Source organism: Branchiostoma floridae, chromosome 12, assembly GCF_000003815.2.
Source record: "Branchiostoma floridae strain S238N-H82 chromosome 12, Bfl_VNyyK, whole genome shotgun sequence".
Lineage (NCBI taxonomy): Eukaryota > Metazoa > Chordata > Leptocardii > Amphioxiformes > Branchiostomatidae > Branchiostoma > Branchiostoma floridae.
In genome coordinates, this window is record NC_049990.1 from 10,962,985 (window position 1) to 10,982,149 (window position 19,165).

The window sequence follows — 19,165 nt, forward strand, 5'->3', positions numbered from 1 at the left end:
TGGTCAGGTTCGATAACCACTTCATAAACCACCTCGTTCGCTACGCTCACTCGGTGGTTTATTCGGTGGTTATCGCACCTGACCAGGGATTATCTCACCATATACACCTCGGGGCGGGGCGGGGCATTAACCCTTTATTAACTGGATTAATACAGAATTACAGAATGTTCCATGACGTGATGTTCCTTACATATCAATGAAAAAATCTTAAAGTTTACAATTTTTCAAAAATTAAAATTTTAAAACTTGAATTCCATTATCAATGCATATTATCAAAGTGCTATCTTTAGACAGAACAATACTGCCTGCGTTTTCCACGTTTACTCATATCTAATAGCAAGCTGCAACTTTTTCAGGACATCAACCAAAATGGCTGCACTGACATCACGCACAAACACACAGAGTATTTTTCCGTACGTTGGTTCCTTACGCATGCATGTTTCCGTATTCCAAGCGTTTCATGAGACATGAGCTATAAGGAGATTCACAATTCTAACTACGCATGCGCAACGAAATGCATTGTGGGAATTTATCAAAGGTGAAAACCCCTAACATTTACATAACTTTTGTCTCGTTTATGATCATTGCTGATCAGACGTGTTTTGTTCATGTCTCAGGGGCCCTCACCTTTGACATATTGCCCACAATGCATTCTCTGCACATGCGTACTTAGAATCACGAATCGCGTTATAATCTATTTGGATTCCACGGGCTCATCGTTGACCTTATGCGCATGACAAGACCTTGATAAACTCGTCATAGTTGACGCGCCCATCGCTGTCGGTGTCGGCAGCTTTGATCATGTTGTCGATGACTTTATCATCCATGTGGGTCCCCATGGCTGCCAGACCCGCTTTTAACTCCTGAGGGGTGATGTGACCATCCCCGTTCTGGAAAATAAGTTATCAATTCATAGTTATATTAAGTTATAATGATGAAGTCAAGACATCTTATTGGCATAAAAGTTATAAATCATAAAATTCCGAGAAAGGCAGTCAATGCCATACACTGTCAAAACCAAATAAACTAATGATATTTCGTTTGGTGTCTAATTGAATCTGAAATAAATCTATAGTAAGATTTTACCTACAGATGTATGTAGTTGCCATGAGACAAAAATTATCATCTAAACACAAAGACTCAACTTAAGATGAAACTTCTGCCAAACTAAGCAAATGAAATAGTTGATATTGAAAGTGCATCTGTATTTATCTATAACAAATTGTCGGTAAGGTAATGTTGGTAGATGTACCTTGTCAATGCCTTTAAACATCTCGTGCATCTTGGAGCTGAGCTGCCGTTTTGCCTGCTCTACCTGCGACACCAGCGCCTGGAACTCCGTAAAGCTCAGGGCACCGCTTTTGTCCTTGTCGAAGGCTTCCATCGTGCACTAGTCAGTCAAAGAGGATTTCATCAATGTCAAACACATCTTCTTAGTACTTAAAGGGACATTGATATTAGATTAAACATTCGTTTAATTTAGATACAGAATACAAAATGCTGATATGTTGTTTTCGTTAACTCCTGGCTAAAATTAAACCATGATACGAGTGGCCAGGTGTCGCTCCCAATTTCTGCTCCACCAGATTTTTGCCTCGCTATTCGATGAGTAGTGCGCATGCGTGGATTGAGGGTTAGGGCTAGGGTTAGGGCAATGATTGCTTCTACAGCGCGATCCCCTCCCCCAAAGTAAAAAAAAGGCTTCTGCTGTAAGATACCCACGCCCCACGAGAGTGATGCACGTCTCCCCCTCAGGTAAACGGGAAACCCTAGGACAAAATTTGACTTGACCCGGTTCTCAACTTACGTATACGGTCCCTCTAAACAACGTCCGCCCAGCATTCAATATACATGCATGATCGCTAAATCTCTGATTAAGGTACATAGGTGTCATGCATTTTTTCCCTACCTCATAAAATATCAAATCATCGCTAACTAACAGCTTTAATGACGATAATTAATAATACATGATAAAGGCGTGGAATGATAAAGAATGTGGAATTAAAAAAAAAAAGTTAAACATAATAAACAACCTACAGTGGCTGTTCTATCACTAGATCTTGATACACGAACCTAAATAAGTAATACCGTGAGGAGTTTCTCCGAGACAGGGGCTAACCCAAGCTCCTTGAGTGCCGTCTTCAGCTCTTTCTTATTGATGAGGTTGTCCTTACTCTTGTCAAATTTCTTGAATACCGCGAAGGTATCATCTGCAGAAATACTTTTGCAATGAAAGAAAGAGAGACACTATCATATAATGATTTCAATCAATTTTGTATCGTAACAATTACAAAGACTGTCGAGCAAGCATGTACGAAAAAAATGTTGCTATAATATTTTCACATATCTTTTTTGTAAATGACACCATGAAAATCTATTTTCAATTTGATTCCATGAAATAAGGTTAATGCTTATTTTATTTTATTTCTAAATGCTTACCCTATTTTAGAATAGAATAAAATATACATTTAGAGGCAATAAGCAACTTACGGTTGACGAGACATGATCACCGTTTTTTCCAGATACCTCACTCGGCAAGAAGGGAGTTGTTTATGGCAGCAACTTGACCTTGGTCATTAAATTTATTGCTCTTTCGGTCCTTTGGGATTTACTATACGTGACTAGGGATAAACCTTTTATCCCATAGAGTCGTCATTTGAAGTTATCCATATTTTTTGTTAGATAGATGATTGAATTATTGATCTTAAGTGTGCCTGTGGATAAATGGTTTTCTTGAAAGACTACCACTCAAATTGGCAATATTGTCTTATATATGCCAATCAAATATCAAATCTTTACTTCATTCTGTTCATAAACTTCTATCCGTTAAACTGGTAGATCCAAGAAACTTAAGAAGTGCTATCAATGTCGTGATGCCAAGATTATATTTCGCCTGAAACACTAGTCCTTCCTGCAAGTTGTGGTACTAAAAGTACTACAACTTTTATTCAATTTTTCTTTGAAATGATTAATGAAATAACCAAAAGACTAATGGAGTTGTTCTCAATACAGAGGCTATGTCTGGAATATATGATGGCTTTTTATGATACATTATTAACGGGTACTTAGTGCTATTGAATGATAGATGAATGAGTGATACATCACAGTACTGTTCCCATAGGAGAAGAGGTGAAGTCAAAAAAGACTACCTTTAATAGTATATGAAAGATACGTGACACACAGATCACATTTAACTCATAGTTTATTTTCCAGAATTCCTAAAACTATATAGTACCGTGCCACTTCCATGAGCTATGAGTTGTCATCTACTTGATTTATTATTAGATAATATTACATTCCATCATTCTATTATGTAATACTGATTATATAATTAATTCTATTATAGATTATAATATTGATTAATAGACGTACGTCGTATATTGGATTGATAGACTTATGTAATATATTCTATTACTTGATCAATGGGTTCCTTAACTGACATTAAACGCCATAGGCAATATGGACATGTGATATGATCACGAAGTCGTAAATGTGATAACTTAAAAAGATACATGCTTTCAAATTTTGTTAACTTGTGGTTGTATTGGCGAATTTAGCTTTTAGCCTATCCGTAGAGCACTGCAAAAGATTCCCAATGCTATTTTTCTATCTCCCTTTCTCTCCCGTCCCTCACGAAAGACATACCGAGATATTTAGCAACTAGAGAATAAAATACAGACGACAACATCTGATTCAGAAGTATTCTTGGGGTATCTTGAGGCCACATCTGAAATGTTGATGTACGGAATAGAGTCGAGCAAAACATGGTTCGAAGACCTCCTAACCACTGCTTAAACTTAAATTGTGCTACCAGAGAGGAAGAAATATGGATAGGCAATGGTAAAGATATGAAAATGATATGCTGAATGAGAGAATGGAATCCGATATACTGTAGGAAGACAAAAAGGATGCAGGAGACTGGTTCTGATGTCAAATAGTTAGACTATAGAAGAGATATATGAGATGGGATGATGAGCTTTTAGCATGACATAACTTTGATGAACTCCTCGTAGTTGACGCGCCCGTCGTTGTCGGTGTCGGCAGCTTTGATCATGCTGTCAATCACCCGATCGTCCATGTGGTTGCCCATGGCAGCCAGCCCGGCCTTCAGTTCATCCGGGGTGAGGCTGCCGTCACCGTTCTGAAATTTAGATGTGTGATTTTCCTTTAATTGTGAAAGTTATTTTTTCCTACTGAGGGTAAAGCTGTAACAGTTGTTGTTGATTTAGGTACAGTTAAACAAGTTAAACGAGCGCATAAGATATTTAAGTCTCACCACAAGAGGCAACTAACTACTGCACTGTCGTCACATATTTTACACTTTAATCTAGCACAGAACGGAACCGGAAATGAGGTATCCCAACATGCAACATGTGAGGAAGATAAGTTTGACCTCAATCCAATACTAAGGTATTCCGTTATGTGGTTTACTCAACATTGATTCGTTATATGCTTTGCTTGTCTGCATTTGTTTCAATGTTCTTTTGTACTTTTACTTTGTTTCTGATGACGACACGAAATTAAGCGTGTTGAGCTTGAGTGTGTCTCCATCGGGTCATGTACCTATATATACCTATAATTTAGTTGTCAGGTAATATTTTGATATGTAAGCAGAAATGATACAGTACCTCGTCCATGCGTTTGAAGATTTCACGCATCCTGTAAGAGAGTTGTCCCTTAGCCTGCTCCACTTGTCCCACCAAAGCCTGGAACTCCTCGAAATTCAGAGCTCCACTCTTGTCCTTGTCAAATGCGTCCATTGTGCACTATTCATACATGAGTCAAAACAATATACTGTAGGTCAGTCCAAAAAAATAAAAATGAATGTTTCCTTTGGAATAGCAGGCTATGTTATGTTACTTTTTTTTATTCCATATTCGATGAAACTTAGTCCTCGCATACCAAATATTGAAGTCCATGCATAGATTCTATAACTTATGCTGGCCACAAAAATTCGGAAACACAGACTCTCTCTCTCTCTCTCACACACACACACACACACACACACACACACACACACACACACACACACACACATACACACACACACACACACACACACAGACAGACACAGAAAAAGGCTTCTATTTTCTTGGAATAACACTTTATCCTATATTATTACTATATACATATAATTTACGGTAGGTATACTGCATGCAGGTTTAATGATAAGACATGATAATATTACACTTTTATTTGTGCAGTCGTTCAGGAATGAAACTAATTTCCTACCTTGATGAGTTGATCAGACACTGGAGACAGTCCAAGTTCTTTGAGCGCGGTTTTCAGCTCTTTTTTGTTGATAAGGTTGTCCTTACTCTTATCGACCTTCTTGAAGATCGCTAGAGTATCGTTCGCAGAGATCCTGAAGACACAGAAGAAGAAGACACAAATAGAAGTTTTGTCAAATAGTGGTATGAAATTCAGTATCATTATACTGTCTAATGATCCTCTTTTCATTATCATGAAATGGCTAATGGATCATTCCGTGGTGATCACAAGCGAAAAATTGAAGATACGTAATACAGTTTCATAACACATGGTGCGAAGCGTAATATTGCCTATTACTTGCATCAGAATATACTATACAAACTAATATCAATAGTAGGTATGAAACTGATAACTTACGGATTGTGAGACATGACTGACGTTGTCGTGACTTCAGCTGAAGTGGTAAGGTCGGTTGTACTTGGCACTTGACTTTGCACATTTATATCTTCATGAGTCCCCTGGGATTCTATTACGTAACAGGGCGCAGGGGAGAGAGTCCTCTTGTCTTTGCACATTTTGGGAGTCCTTTGGGATTCTATTACGTAACGAGGCGCATGGGGTGGGCTTCTTACATCATATCGTCTGCGTCAAAAATAAACATGTCCTTTTAATATCGTTGACGATACCATTACCTATTTTTGAACTTAAGGGGTAGGTTAGTGGAATGTTTTTTTAATGTTATCATAGAAGACAAAAAGGCAGTTCTGGAAAAAAAGTCTAAAAGGCATAGGTATAGTTGGATGCAGGAATCTGAAAATAATCATAATCAATGTTAGTAATAACACTTTCCAAAAACGCAGTATCTTGCAATATAATCATGGTAGCAGCTGACTTTTTGTTTGGATTTTAAACTGTTTCATTTCATTTCATTTCGCAAACGACCAATAGTTTGATAACAGTTTTCGGCGTTTAAACGATGCTTTCAATTGATGCAACTTAGTGCTGTTTTCTACACTTAGTCTACACTTTGTATAGAGTGAATTCTATTTCAGCTCAGGTGAGGTAAGTATGGAGTCATGGCCACTGGTGTTGAAGAATGGATAAGCGAAAGCACTTAGGATGCATAATTGACGAGCATCAAGGACAACGTGAATTGATGGTACGTCACAATGTTGCTCTTAAGGAAAAATGGTGCGTCAAGCACTGAGTTTGCACATGTGCCACCTGAATGTTAAATGTTAACAATAAAGGCATACAACATTTAGATAACATGTTTGATTGATTTGATTGATCCACACATTAAAATCACGAAACAAATGCTGTTGGGATAAAAAGGCCAATTGTGGTCTTTATTCTAATTCTCCGCCAGGTCCTATCAATCTTTAACAAACAGTGTTGTAAATGTTCCTAATCAGAAAATAATAATAGTAAATGATAATAACAATACCAGATCAGAGAATAATTATGACAGTAACTTGAATGCCCTCTTTTATAAGTAGTAATTTTCTATCAAGCAAAGGAATGCATTCTGCGTCAATATCTATTACCTTTATAGATAATGATCGAAAACTGTCACCATACATTTTGCCACTCTTGTCACGAAAGAAAGTCGTGGTGAGGTCTCACGGGAAACCTTCAACATCAAAAGCCTTTTTATAGTCCACACAATAGAAGTTCATATGTCATCAGGTGATTGTCAAACGTGAGTAGTAAATCTGGTAGCTTGAAGGACATGTATGCTGTCAGGTAGGTATCTTTGCGCATGCTTGGTCAGCAGGTACAGCAGGAGAAATGTCATAGTATTATCATAGACGATGTACGTACGTTATGACGTGACCTTGTTTATGTATGCGCACATACGCACGCATAATTATGTTTTGCAATGAGTGATTATAACATTCTGTATCTGTATCAGTATAGCTGGTATATTCACCATTTTTGTAAAACACACAAGATTCGTAAGCACGCGGCGCGGCAGCAGCTGGTTACATTAAACTAGCACTGCACAACCTGTAATGCATAGCATTTTTTCATCTTGCAAGAAGGAAGCGTATCTGGTGAGGATGTCCCTACTGTACATTGTGACAAAGAGCTCCGGCTAGCTTAAACAATGACAACCAATGGGACTAATCATTTTCCTTCAGTACTAGATGTCAACTGGTTTATATTTATAATATTATATGATCTATGTATATAGATTGTTCCAACTTTATCTTAAAAATTCCTGTCCTGACGGCATAAAACTTGACACTGAAACAGCTCTTCCACTCAAAGTCCAAGTACTTCTTAGTCTATTTTCAAAACAATAAAGCTACAAAATTCACATAGATTTAAGTGGAATGTGTAAGTGTATTTTTTCTGTACACTTTCATTGGCGGCCACCATACTGCTTAGCTCATTATATGGAATCAGAAGAATAGCATCTCCAGCAGAATCTTGAGCCAGGAAATCAAGAATATCTGCGGGGAAGACGGAGGACAAATCTGCATTAACATTAAAAATTGTACATTCTAAAATTGAATTAGGACCTTACGCCTGTAGATTTTAGGCACTTAGGTAGTAGATAGGTAGGCAGTTTGTAGATTTCAAAGGAACAAATTTATGTACTTATCACTTTTTATAGCACTGTTTAAGCTACGGGCTGGCTTAGCCCTTACATATGTGGTATGTATTTCTTGTAAATGTTGTCTTAAAATTAAAGATACAAAGAAAAAGCTTTATCTGCACAACAACAAAAATACAGTCACTGTGACTTTCGTATGGTCGGCTATAAACTACAAAATAGAAAAAAATCTACTACCTAAACAATATAAGATAACAAACTTGAATGTCGATACAACGCATATGGTCAAGACGTCTTTTATACCTACCGGAGAAGCTTCAATCAGTGGGATCAGCATGAGGATGCCGACTATCAGCAGCAGTAATCTAATTATGGTCCACTTGTAATACTTCCACACTATAAACTTCATGGTCCTTAGTGGGGAGGTGAACCACAGGAACGAGGTGTCTGGGCGTCTAAAAAGTTAACAAAAGGCTCGGGATGAAGTTTTAACGAACAGACTTTGGAGATGTAACCAAGTAATACAATGATTCTTACAAGCACTGTATAGTCTTCCTTTGGATTGCATTAATCGTTTATTAGGTAAAGAGGCTGCTTTACTTGTCAGTTTATCAATCTATTTATTGAGATTCTCCATATACAAAAACAATGGAGGGTATGGCGTAACAGTTGTCAGAAGACACTTTTGCCAAGCCGCCATACCGTTATGTTTTGAAACCGGTGTTTGGCCGGGTTGTTTCAGGTATTGAAATGTAAAAATGTGCAGCAAGAAATGTACACACATTATGCTCATGACTATTACGTTTTGTGTGTTTTTTGTCTTGTATGTCATACTGGTATGAGATAAATTTTTGTTTACGAAAACTATATGCTCCACTCACATTGGTGGTTCCAGCACAGGGTTTGTGTTGGGTTCCTCTCTTCCTCTCCCGACTGGCCTCGGCTTGGCCTGGGTAGCTGGCAGGACTTCGAGTTCCAGTTGAACTTTTCCCTGCAAATTTGTCAGAGAATTTTAGATAATCTTTGTTGCCTGTATTGCATTATTTAATTGTTGGTGTAAGGTTTAAAAATTATCTAAAAGTAAAATTCACAGAACAAATACATTAATAAGCTCGTTCACTAGGATCACACACTCACAGTGATTTCGTTGGACCCATCTTGTTTCATCCTTTGGCATGGCCACCACCCCTTGAGACGCCTTACGTGGAACAGAGACACATTTTTGGCTGCGTCTCCGTCTTTAGATGTTGTTTTACAGTCTTTGGCCATCGCCGCTGGTTGGACCATGTTCACCAAGTTGAGAGTCAACATGCCTGCAAATGAATGTTCGTAGATGTTACATTAGACAGTCTAAGCGTACTAAAGCTATCATACTACACTACACTTTAATAAACTACACTACATTGCAGAAAACTAAACTAACTCTTCAGTGTTTCTTCCATACATTGCAACTTACCCAGGTAGTCATCCGGTGAAAACTTGTCATTATCCCATAGCTGGATGAGAAGTTTTGGGTGGTCTCGTCTCTCAGTTTTGTCGATACTCCACAGATGAGCCTGCATAAAATACATACATGACTCTCAGAGAAGTCTGTATTCTAATACATATGCTTTGAATTGTATAAGATTGTGTAACACACAAGCGTTTCAATACTAACGTTTGTTACAGTTAACAATAGAACTTTGAGGCAATTACAGTTTTGACTCGTATATGTAACTATAGCATCCGTTTACAGGAACAGGCAACCGGACCTGAGTGTATAAACAAATAAAAACTGTGAGTACAACTAATAATATTGTCTATGGATGATTCTCTTCTTACCTTCTTCGTGATTGACATTACCCTTTCCGCTGGAATGAAGTTGAAAGGAAAAACAAATCTCCAGTTGAAATTTCCTTCACCGTTCATGGATCTGAACACAACAGAAAATGAAAAACATGTAATAGATAACGAAAAATGAATATACAAAGTTATGTGAACTTCATGTGTATCAATAATATGAATGACAGGCTAGTTGAATCTGTAAATCAGCACGTGTATAGCGTGTTGACTACGTACGACGAATTCCTTCCTACTCGACAACGTGGTTTAACCATCCAACATGGCGGACACTAATTACGTCATAGTCACGTGAGTGCAAACAACATAACCTGATTGAACATGTAATGATGATGATTCTAGAATGTTTACCTGTAGTGGACATCTGTGCTTTGGGTCTCTTCCTCCAAACCAACCAAATTTCTGAAATGTAGACATGGACAATAATCGTAATAGATAACGGCAATGAATCTTTGACAGAAAATATTGAGTTTTAAAAAAAATGTTATCAACAGCACGATTACAAATCTAATGCACATTACAAAATGATGCACATTTCGATCAGTTTATCATCATGATTAGATGTTCAGAAAACCCCTTACCCTTTGACATAGATGTCACTCATCATTTCTCCCGTCACAAAACTGGTCTCGTCCAACACGACTTCACTTGTGTTTAAGACAGCCACACGCAACTCGTATCTAACAACAGACAATTAATTACCATCTCTAAAATGAGCAAAGAATGAAAGGAATGAAAAGAAATGAGCAATAAATATAAACAACTTCCAACGCTGATCAAAGAACAAGCTCTCCCCATACCTTGTTTCGTCACTGTATTACCATTCATATAATTACCAATCCGTGTTTTCCCAAGTATTCCCTTTGAAGTTATCATATTGTCTATGATCCACATAAATATGAAATGTACTCACTCCTGAGGCACACGTGGTGAGATGTTAACCTCAGGTCCAGGTGGGCCACAAGTCTTGGGGAAAATATCCACCCACATCTGTAGTTTTCCCTGGAATATGAATAGAAGGAATTATGTTTAATACAGGGTTGACAATTCTGTAGCAATACTTTCAAGGACAACCATTCACCTTCTAGAAAGCTTATTGTATGCATGTTCGACTTGATAAAAATGTACGTTATGTACCTGTTCCAAGCCCGGCTGTAGAGGACTGTACAGCGCACGAGTCTCCACATGTTCAGGGACCAGGCACAGGGAGCGGAGAACCTTCAGGGCCAGCTTCTGTTTTCTGATTCCTACCTCTTCCTTATCGGAGACGTTGTCTAAAAAAACAATTGAGACCAAGCTTTAGACGAGAAACAAAGTGTTCTTAACGATTACTATCGACATGAACTTCCTAAAAATAGGCCATATGCTTTAGGGTTTTACCAACCCTCGACCACAATGTGGGCCGATACCGACCAATTAGCACTTTTGACCCGTTGCTGACGTCACCCTTCTGTACAGGTCACATGACATAGGCTTTCCGTAAACTTGTTGTTGAGAAATCTCTATATCGACGTAAACAGTTCGATATGACATAATTTACCCTAGTCTCAAATGAATATCCAAAATTAAGAATAGACAGTGTCATGATCCGGACATCAGAATTAGCATCAACTGACGATAATTTAAGTTCAACTGTAAGCGTATTAATCTAGTACAACAGTGGACACCGTACCAGCATCAGTGAGTCTGTGTGTCGTTCCGCCGAACTCCAGTGTGAGATCCTTGTCCCCCTTGAACCTCGGCAGTTCCAGACCGTGCCTGACCGAGTACTGCTTTAAAATCTCAACAGGCTGCTGGCTGTCCCTCCAACAATTTACGGTTTTCCTGAAAAAATTTGGAATATGAATAAGTCTTTTCAATAATTTAGATTATAAAAGACATAGTCAAAATTACATTGTTACAGTTCAAATTAACGCGACAACTTCCAAGTTTAACCACCTAACATGTCGGAAGATAGTTACGTCATAGTCACGTGGGTGCAATTTTAGCTGTACTGTGATAAGAGGGCTCTTTGCTCACAACCAGAATCTATATACAATCGACAGCCGACATTGTCACCGTTCAGTACTGGCTGGTTGTATTCCACACTGCAGCTAGGTGTCGCTGCTAATAATGCGCTCCCAGTTAGAACCTGGTTTTGAAGAAAGGATGAGTGACTGTCCTGGCGGAGAGGAGCAAGGGGCCAGTCCCTGGCCTAAGCACTCAGGCAATAGACAAGACTGTCCAAACTGATTAAATAATCAACGGTTACCTGTGGTACCTCCGCGGCAACCCACACGTTGCTCTGTGACGTGATAGGTAGCGATCCTCCAGGTCGATGGTTGTTTGTCCAATCAGATCGTCCGCACTGAGAACATCCTTGTCGTACACGGAGATGTGCAGATCCTTGTCCTGAGGAAGCCGTGTCGTGAACTCATACATCCTGTTCGATGATAAAAGTTAACAATCTCAGCAGTGTACCACAAAACACAATGCTATCTTTCATTGTGTCTTTGTGAGGAAACTAAATGAAACTAATCCTTCAAAGTCCAAGATATGCTTAAATTCTAGGATATTTCGACAAATGTTTAGACGTTCAAAAAATATATGCTAACAAGGTAAAATATTACCTCCCAAATATCGGCTCCAGGGTGTTGGGTATGTAGTTCTCAATGTCATCAACTGCGAAGTCACCACATGTTATACTCAGGTAGGGATCGGCCTTGATACAGAAAAGTGGAAACATAATTTAAGTAGTTTTGTCAAAATCCACTATCTAACAAGTAATATGGTTAAAAGGTAAGTCAGGTCGAAACTTACAATTAGTCGTATTTCTTTAACGTTACAATATTAGTCATGTAATTTCTAACAGGGTGTTTGCGTCCGCTTGACTATGACGCAAGTACTGTCCGCCATATTGGGTGGTTAAACCTTAAAGTTCTTTGGTCAAAGCTACGTGCAACACAGGCTTTAATATATGCAAACTTTCTTGAAACTACCTTTACAGGTACAACCAACCATGACGGTAGCTGTGACGTCACTCACCAGCCCTGACATGTCGTGTGGTTGTAGACCCATAGCCCGTACCACATAGACTCTCACCACACACTCTACAGGCATCTCTGGTAGATGTGGTCTAGTCCTGGAATCTTTGGTCTTGCCGAGAACAGGACACAGCTTGATAGAACCCTATGGGCATGTGTTTCATGCGTTAGAACGGTTTCAACTTACTGTAAAATACATGACATAGTTTTCATGGAAACTCCTCTGTCTTTCTTTCAACACAAAAGTTATACACAAATGCAAATTTCAACGACCACTGTCACCTTCTTCATGATCAATACTGATGACAAATCACATCAAAACGTGAACTCGAGAAAATTACGGATGCTTGATCGTATTAACAGGTGATCGCCCGGATACGTGTCGTCAGCAATTGGTCAAACGTGCCAGGAAGTTTATAACGCCCACCGTCTCTGTTCAATGAAGGCTGTAGTTCCTTAATGTATGGCATATGACATAGTTGTATACTTCTTCCATATTACAACCAACCATATAGGTCATGATCATTGACGTTCGGTATATTGGAGATTGAAATACAACATTTTAACATGTTTTTATTTACCTTGAATTGTCCTGCATTTCCTCCATCGTCTTCATAACTCTCCCTCCCCCGCTCCAATGGGTACAGCTGTACAAAGTCTGTCAGACCTTGGAAGGCTGGAACTTTTTCAAGTTCACAATCATACACCTTGAAGAGAACATAGCATCGATAAATTGTGATCATCATGTCCCTTGCATCTGATACGCATACAATACGTACTTTTGTTTGAATTGCGTGGTAAACGTAATGATGTCCCCGGTCTAGTCTATCTCACTGAAGAGCTATTTTCCACAAGTCGTGGCAGAGAGGAAAGACGATATGTACAGTGTTTTCATGTTCACTGCACTTGGAAATTCACCTAGCTTCGACAAGCACAATGAACAATAGACCGGACCTTAACATCCAGACCCTTTGCAGTAGAGTGCATGTTGCTTATGTGACAATGACTACAGCCAGGATTGGAACTCGGTGTTTCTTGATCCTGAGGCAGGGACGCTAATAACTAGACTAGCTACACACGCCACGATATGAAAATGACATGTAACGTTAAATACCTCCAACAGGTCATGACGAAGACTCGGATCTCCTTTCTCAAAGTCTCCGATGGAAGTGTAGAACAGGCTCCACCAGTCAATGTCAGTCTCAAGCACTGGGGGCAAACCGGAACCTGTATTCTGCAGGTAAACATTGCAACTTTTATTTCAAATATTGAGTTCAGCTACATATGCACACATAAGTTGGGTGTTATAACATTATTTCAATGATGTATATGGTACCGACGAACGATAATGTCGATAAGCATATGTTACTGCTACGACAGTTCAGTTAGAACTGTTAGCTACGACAAACACTGTATGAAATTGATGGTTTGACAAACAGACAATCATATGAAAATATTGAATGAAAAATACCTTGAGCCGTGTTTGAACTTGCGACAGTCTGTCAGATGTTTGGTCTGGAATAAAAAAAATCAATGGGCAATATGACATGATTTCATACCTTTGAACAGGATGACTGGAGAGCTTGTCCTCCCACATCAAAATATCAATGATTAAGTTTGTCCTTTTAAAAATCCATTTATTTTACCATCAAACATAATTTCAGACATACTACTAGTATGTTTCAAGCCAAAAATTCTGTATACTTTCTCAACGAGCCCTATGTAAGAGGAACCATTGACAATGTCATTATACATCTAGTAAGCTGCAGACAAATAATGGGATTCACTTTAAGTCGTTACTAGTAGCACTCTTCTGTCTGTCACTCATTTCCAAAGCTGTTTGTACCTTGGTCACAGTCAATAATCTGCTCTGGCAGCAGCGATGTCATCTCGTACAGACTGAGTGTGTTGATGACGTGAACTCCCGCCAGAGGTTTGAACCCGAACAGCCTGTTGTCATACACCTTTATCGTCATAGGGGGCATGTAGTCAGGGTCCACTGGAAGTTCCTACCAAGGCACATACAGAACTGTTAAAGTATGATAAAGATACAACTTGAAAGCGGTCCTACTTATAATGCACAGATAGCGGTTTATCAAGGTGCATACTAGAGATATTTAGCAGTCAGTTGGATATAGGGGAAAGCTGAAGACTCAATTTGCACCTAACGTACTATTTGATTTGAACGAGAGAGCAAGCGAGTGAGAGAGCCGGGGAGAGATGGTAGAGAGAGGGAAAGATTGGGAGAGGTACATGTATGGAGAGGGAGAGAGAGGGAGAAATAAAGGGAGAGACGAGAGAGAGAGGAAGAGATGTAGATGGGAGAGAAAAAGAGGAGAAGATATAGAGAGAGTGGGAGAGAGATAGAGATAGAGGGGAGAGAGAGTTAGGCATATACGATCTCATACATGTTCTTGAACACGACACAAACCATTTCTGTGTGCAACAGAGGGCGGCTGAAGTTGGGGTTGTCCTTAGCGTTGGCGATCACACTTGACCTCAGCACGACTTGACCCGCGATCTCAAACTCGACAGACGGAGAATTGACCACGAGTAGATGGCATCTCTTCATGTTCCTCACTCCCCATGAGACGACCTGTAGTAATAGGTTTATAATAATTTGCGAACATATTGATTTATTGTACGCACCAGTTACGTACAATTAGATGTATGCATTAATCTTAAAAAGATGTCCCTCTTATGAAAACACGGCGGATGTTTTTGTGTCCGTCCGTCACCTTCCTCAGGCCAACATTACCTGATTGTATATCACATTGCATCTAGGTGTCGCTACTAACAATGCGGTCCCAAACGCAAACTATTGTTATCTATGCAAGGTTGATACTGACCTGCATCAGAAAACGAGAGAAAAGTATTGCCATATATATATATATATTTAAATATTGAATACCTCGTTGCGAATAAAGAACCTTGTTTCTTCCATTGATTTTCCAAATTCACAAATGAGTTGGAGCTACAATACAGTCATAAATTAATCTCATGCTGCTTTAAGGTTCGCATACTTTGATGGACATGAAATGAAGATACGAATAACACTGCTTACATCAATAGCCATCCTCCTCAGTTTAGGGCGGATACTTTCTGGTATGTTGTACACGGGCTCAAGGTCTTTGCCTGCCTTCACTGGCGGAGGCTCGGGTGGCGTTTCCACTTGTCCAACCTATAGTAATGGAGAAATACATTGGTAAGAATTAATTAGCAAGTAATAATAGATGATATTCTATGTTAACCTGCAAGGCAATGTTACACAACAAACATGAACACACACACGCACACACACGCACACACACACACACACACACACACACACACACACACAAGCACACACACACACACACACACACACACACAAACAAACATACACACACACATACACACGCACGCACACACACACACACACACACATATACATACATACATACATACACAGACACACACACACACACACACACACATACAGGTACACACACACACACCGGCACACACACACACACACGCACATGTACAGTACATGACAAAGGCAAGTACGTACACGAAACAGTTTGCATGTTGCAAGTACGTCTCCATGATGTTTACCTCCTACAGAGATTGGATGCCAACGCAGTTTTGTATCTCCTTGCTGTTCACCGTCTTTAGCCACCAACGGTGTCATCTCTACAGATCCAAGGTGTTCATTGCGCTGGAACACAAGTACCAAAAATATCTTTCAAAAGACAGCAACACGCGTCAAAACAGTTTTACCTGTATGAACTAAAAATGTATCAGTTGTAGGCAAATGCATTATTTTGCTCAACTTCGCATGGTCTAGCCTGACAAACTACTGCTTTGTTTGTTCTTGTCACTCAGACACATTCATATATATGGTGACCAGCCCCTCCAGCTCTGTCCTGCCACTTGCTACATTATGTAATCGAACACCACAAGGTTTCCGCTACATACATTATCAGTAACCATGGTGACAGTCGTCTGGTCAAGGTCATTGACCTCTTTTGTTTGGCACCGAAGAAGCTTAATTAGAGAACGATACTTCGCAAAACAGCATGTTTCCCTATACGTTAATGTAAAATTAATATAACTACGTTTTGTGGAACAAAAAGGATCACGTACCCACAAGTCATGGTCGTACACCTGTACCACTACAGGAGGGGGGTTAGCAGCTACTGTCTCAGGTGTCCCATAGATCCTCAAGTCCTTAAACACCAGGGTCTGGTCCCAGACGGGATTCAGCGTCTTCTTGACAACCTTGGTCCTCTGATTGCGGCAAGAGAAGAACACGGAAAGGAAGGGATCTGTTTAGGAAGAAGAGAAGATATCAAATTTCATTGTCCTAAATCAATTTAGTGAAATCCAGGTTATATCCGGCATTAGACTATTTTGGGAACATCCCTATAAATACATAGATACATTCAAACCTAGCTAGCATATGTATCTTTCAGGTTTAACCATCCACCATGGGGGACGTCTTTACATCATGGTCACATGAGTGCAAACACCTAGTGGAAATTTTCTTGCTCTTACCGTCCATGCCATCTCTGTCAGCAGACTGGAGATCTCTGGCTTGGTAGATATAACAGTGTAACTCGTACTCATGACCTATAAGAAAAAAGTGAAGTAATACTATACGGTTCATCGGTTACGCAATGTTGTAGTTTAGTGTGTTGATAAGAAAATTATATGTATCGTGACCAATGTGGACTCCAGGGTCACCTGTCTACCCATCAGAGCTGAAGCAAGATGGCGGATGTATTCTGAAAACTCACCATGCTTTTCTATGACAAGTATGAGATTCTATATGTTCAAAAGAAAATTTTGATTGTATAATAGATATAATCATATATTAGAATATGTTACAGGAACAAAACGTACCAAAATATTGTTTTGATATCAATATCTACCTTCTGTCAGCAGGTAAAGAGAAGGCAAAGGATTCATGTCAACATCTCCTGTGTTTTCCTGTATGGAGAGAAAGGTGCGTTGTTCATCCTACTACAAACATTATGACGAAAACTATCAAGAAAACGTTTGACAGTTATCTGGAACGAATTGGCCCAAAATCTGCTTGGTGTTTTCTGTGAGGTTTCAAATATCTCACCAGGACATGCAGCACTGAGAGGCCAGACGTGTCTCCTTGTTCTGTAACAACCCGGTACATTGGCCCTGCGGATGTGGCTTCATCTTCAATCTCGTGTTCTTCAACAGTCAAACCGCGAGGCAGTGTGTTGCTGAATATGCGCTGGGCATCATTGTCCTTTAAGCGAAGCAAAAAAATTCATAGATATTTTGTTAATATTACGACGCAAATGGCTCCACGTCTTTGGTATAGTGGATGTACAAGACTAGTGTAAATCAAATACCTCCAAAGGTCAATGATGAACGCATGAAACCAAAGTGCAGATGAAAGCATGACAATGCCATTTTACATTGTAGTGCTACGCTCTGATCTCTTTGCTATGTGCAGGTGAAAGGAAACAAAAATATAACCTATTATGTTGCCTCTGACCATACGGATTATATTAGGCTATTCGTAAATAATGAAGAGCATATCACTTACATATTTCATCAACATTGAAAGCTTTTGTCCGTTGAGTTGATGAAGGAACTCTGTGTCGTCACTGTCCTCGCTAAACCATGCTTTCATTCTCAGAAGACAGGGAGACCTTCCATCCCTGGTCTTCTTAGACTCGGGCTCCTGGAGAAAGATACAGGACAGTTCAAAAGAAATTGTAATAAGAAATATTACATTTCGTTACGTTCAGTTATTCTCCTTGAAAGATTTTAACAAAATACCTCCTGAGCATTATGCACTTCGCCATAATGCTCAGAGAAAGTACGTCAGCCATGATGCAACCATATGTAAGTCTTGTACTTTCTGCCTGACCAAGACTTTTTCACAGGTTGATCCATTCGCTCTTTGTTGGTTAGCTTTTGTGTGAAAATTCTATCGAGGAAGACTGTTTTGAGCCCTTATTATTTATAATATTAATTAGATCCATACAAACCGATGTACGTACGTACCTTCAGGTTGACATAATGCACAGCCCCACACAGATCACCACAGGATCTCTCCTCCGAGCAGTAGAAGACCTGGGCGGGTTTGATGCGGCGGTACGCTACTCTCTTATCATTGATGACCAGCCACAGGAAAATATCTGGGAGACTTAGCTGTGGCTGTAATAAACACACACATGAGTCATATAAACTTTCAATGGCCAAATGAAATATGTTCTAATTAAAGTCAAATTTTACCAAAAGGAAGTCGATTTTACCTGTGTTCATGAAAAAAATGAAACTTTTATTTCTTACAATGAACTGTGACCTTACATCATTTGATAGGTCCATGACAGTTTTCAGAAGCCCCGCCATATCGTAACTTGTCGTCTGCTTGGTAATACGGTTGTGCTCGTTTGCTTCGTCAGATGTTTCATCGATGTCGTCTGATGACTGAGGCACGAAGCTGACTTGCAGATCAAGGCCCCTTAGGTCACACTCTGTCTGTGTGCTGTCGAGA

General features: G+C 39.4%; 4 protein-coding genes across 4 annotated transcripts; all 4 read right to left on the reverse strand.

Moving 5' to 3' along the window:
- Positions 1-611: 611 nt before the first annotated feature.
- LOC118427933 (calmodulin-4-like) lies at positions 612-2,599 on the reverse strand. The gene is made up of 4 exons (XM_035837899.1): positions 2,491-2,599; positions 2,089-2,221; positions 1,253-1,390; positions 612-890 (listed from the first exon to the last, which is right to left on the reverse strand). Exons 1-4 carry the CDS (start codon positions 2,502-2,504, stop codon positions 726-728), a joined length of 450 nt encoding a protein of 149 aa, XP_035693792.1. The 5' UTR covers positions 2,505-2,599; the 3' UTR covers positions 612-725.
- Positions 2,600-3,693: 1,094 nt separating this feature from the next.
- LOC118428286 (calmodulin-4-like) lies at positions 3,694-7,661 on the reverse strand. The gene is made up of 4 exons (XM_035838306.1): positions 5,629-7,661; positions 5,233-5,365; positions 4,629-4,766; positions 3,694-4,141 (listed from the first exon to the last, which is right to left on the reverse strand). Exons 1-4 carry the CDS (start codon positions 5,784-5,786, stop codon positions 3,980-3,982), a joined length of 591 nt encoding a protein of 196 aa, XP_035694199.1. The 5' UTR covers positions 5,787-7,661; the 3' UTR covers positions 3,694-3,979.
- LOC118426969 (myoferlin-like) lies at positions 7,620-15,229 on the reverse strand. Its single transcript, XM_035836601.1, has 19 exons — positions 15,068-15,229; positions 14,483-14,645; positions 14,108-14,151; positions 13,751-13,870; positions 13,218-13,343; positions 12,638-12,781; positions 12,223-12,314; positions 11,865-12,035; positions 11,286-11,437; positions 10,751-10,887; positions 10,527-10,615; positions 10,195-10,293; positions 9,965-10,015; positions 9,596-9,686; positions 9,231-9,330; positions 8,912-9,087; positions 8,656-8,765; positions 8,082-8,229; positions 7,620-7,670 (listed from the first exon to the last, which is right to left on the reverse strand). Exons 1-19 carry the CDS (start codon positions 15,206-15,208, stop codon positions 7,620-7,622), a joined length of 2,205 nt encoding a protein of 734 aa, XP_035692494.1. The 5' UTR covers positions 15,209-15,229.
- A 474-nt stretch (positions 15,230-15,703) lies between these two features.
- On the reverse strand, positions 15,704-18,933 carry LOC118426970 (myoferlin-like). The gene is made up of 9 exons (XM_035836603.1): positions 18,904-18,933; positions 18,673-18,825; positions 18,209-18,346; positions 17,750-17,905; positions 17,553-17,610; positions 17,101-17,250; positions 16,765-16,946; positions 16,234-16,336; positions 15,704-15,817 (listed from the first exon to the last, which is right to left on the reverse strand). Exons 1-9 carry the CDS (start codon positions 18,931-18,933, stop codon positions 15,759-15,761), a joined length of 1,029 nt encoding a protein of 342 aa, XP_035692496.1. The 3' UTR covers positions 15,704-15,758.
- Between the last annotated feature and the right edge of the window lie 232 nt (positions 18,934-19,165).

What these genes read in the sequence shown, in the direction of transcription:
- LOC118426969 (XM_035836601.1), bottom strand. Translation starts at nt 15,208, where the DNA reads ATGAAGAGATGCCATCTACTCGTGGTCAATTCTCCGTCTGTCGAGTTT. An exon ending in GATTATTGACTGTGACCAAG is followed by an intron (nt 14,152 to 14,482) that starts GTACAAACAGCT and finishes TTTTTATTCCAG; the next exon opens with ACCAAACATCTGACAGACTG. An exon ending in TTCGTCATGACCTGTTGGAG is followed by an intron (nt 13,344 to 13,750) that starts GTATTTAACGTT and finishes GTTCTCTTCAAG; the next exon opens with GTGTATGATTGTGAACTTGA.
- LOC118426970 (XM_035836603.1), bottom strand. Translation starts at nt 18,933, where the DNA reads ATGAACACAGGTAAAATCGACTTCCTTTTG. An exon ending in GACGTCCCCCATGGTGGATG is followed by an intron (nt 16,947 to 17,100) that starts GTTAAACCTGAA and finishes CTTCCTAAACAG; the next exon opens with ATCCCTTCCTTTCCGTGTTC. An exon ending in TGTACGACCATGACTTGTGG is followed by an intron (nt 16,337 to 16,764) that starts GTACGTGATCCT and finishes CTTGTGTTCCAG; the next exon opens with CGCAATGAACACCTTGGATC.
- LOC118428286 (XM_035838306.1), bottom strand. Translation starts at nt 5,786, where the DNA reads ATGTGCAAAGACAAGAGGACTCTCTCCCCTGCGCCCTGTTACGTAATA. An exon ending in TCAGTCATGTCTCACAATCC is followed by an intron (nt 5,366 to 5,628) that starts GTAAGTTATCAG and finishes CTGTGTCTTCAG; the next exon opens with GATCTCTGCGAACGATACTC. An exon ending in TGTCTGATCAACTCATCAAG is followed by an intron (nt 4,767 to 5,232) that starts GTAGGAAATTAG and finishes ATGTATGAATAG; the next exon opens with TGCACAATGGACGCATTTGA.
- LOC118427933 (XM_035837899.1), bottom strand. An exon ending in TCTCGGAGAAACTCCTCACG is followed by an intron (nt 1,391 to 2,088) that starts GTATTACTTATT and finishes TTGACTGACTAG; the next exon opens with TGCACGATGGAAGCCTTCGA. An exon ending in TGTTTAAAGGCATTGACAAG is followed by an intron (nt 891 to 1,252) that starts GTACATCTACCA and finishes CTTATTTTCCAG; the next exon opens with AACGGGGATGGTCACATCAC.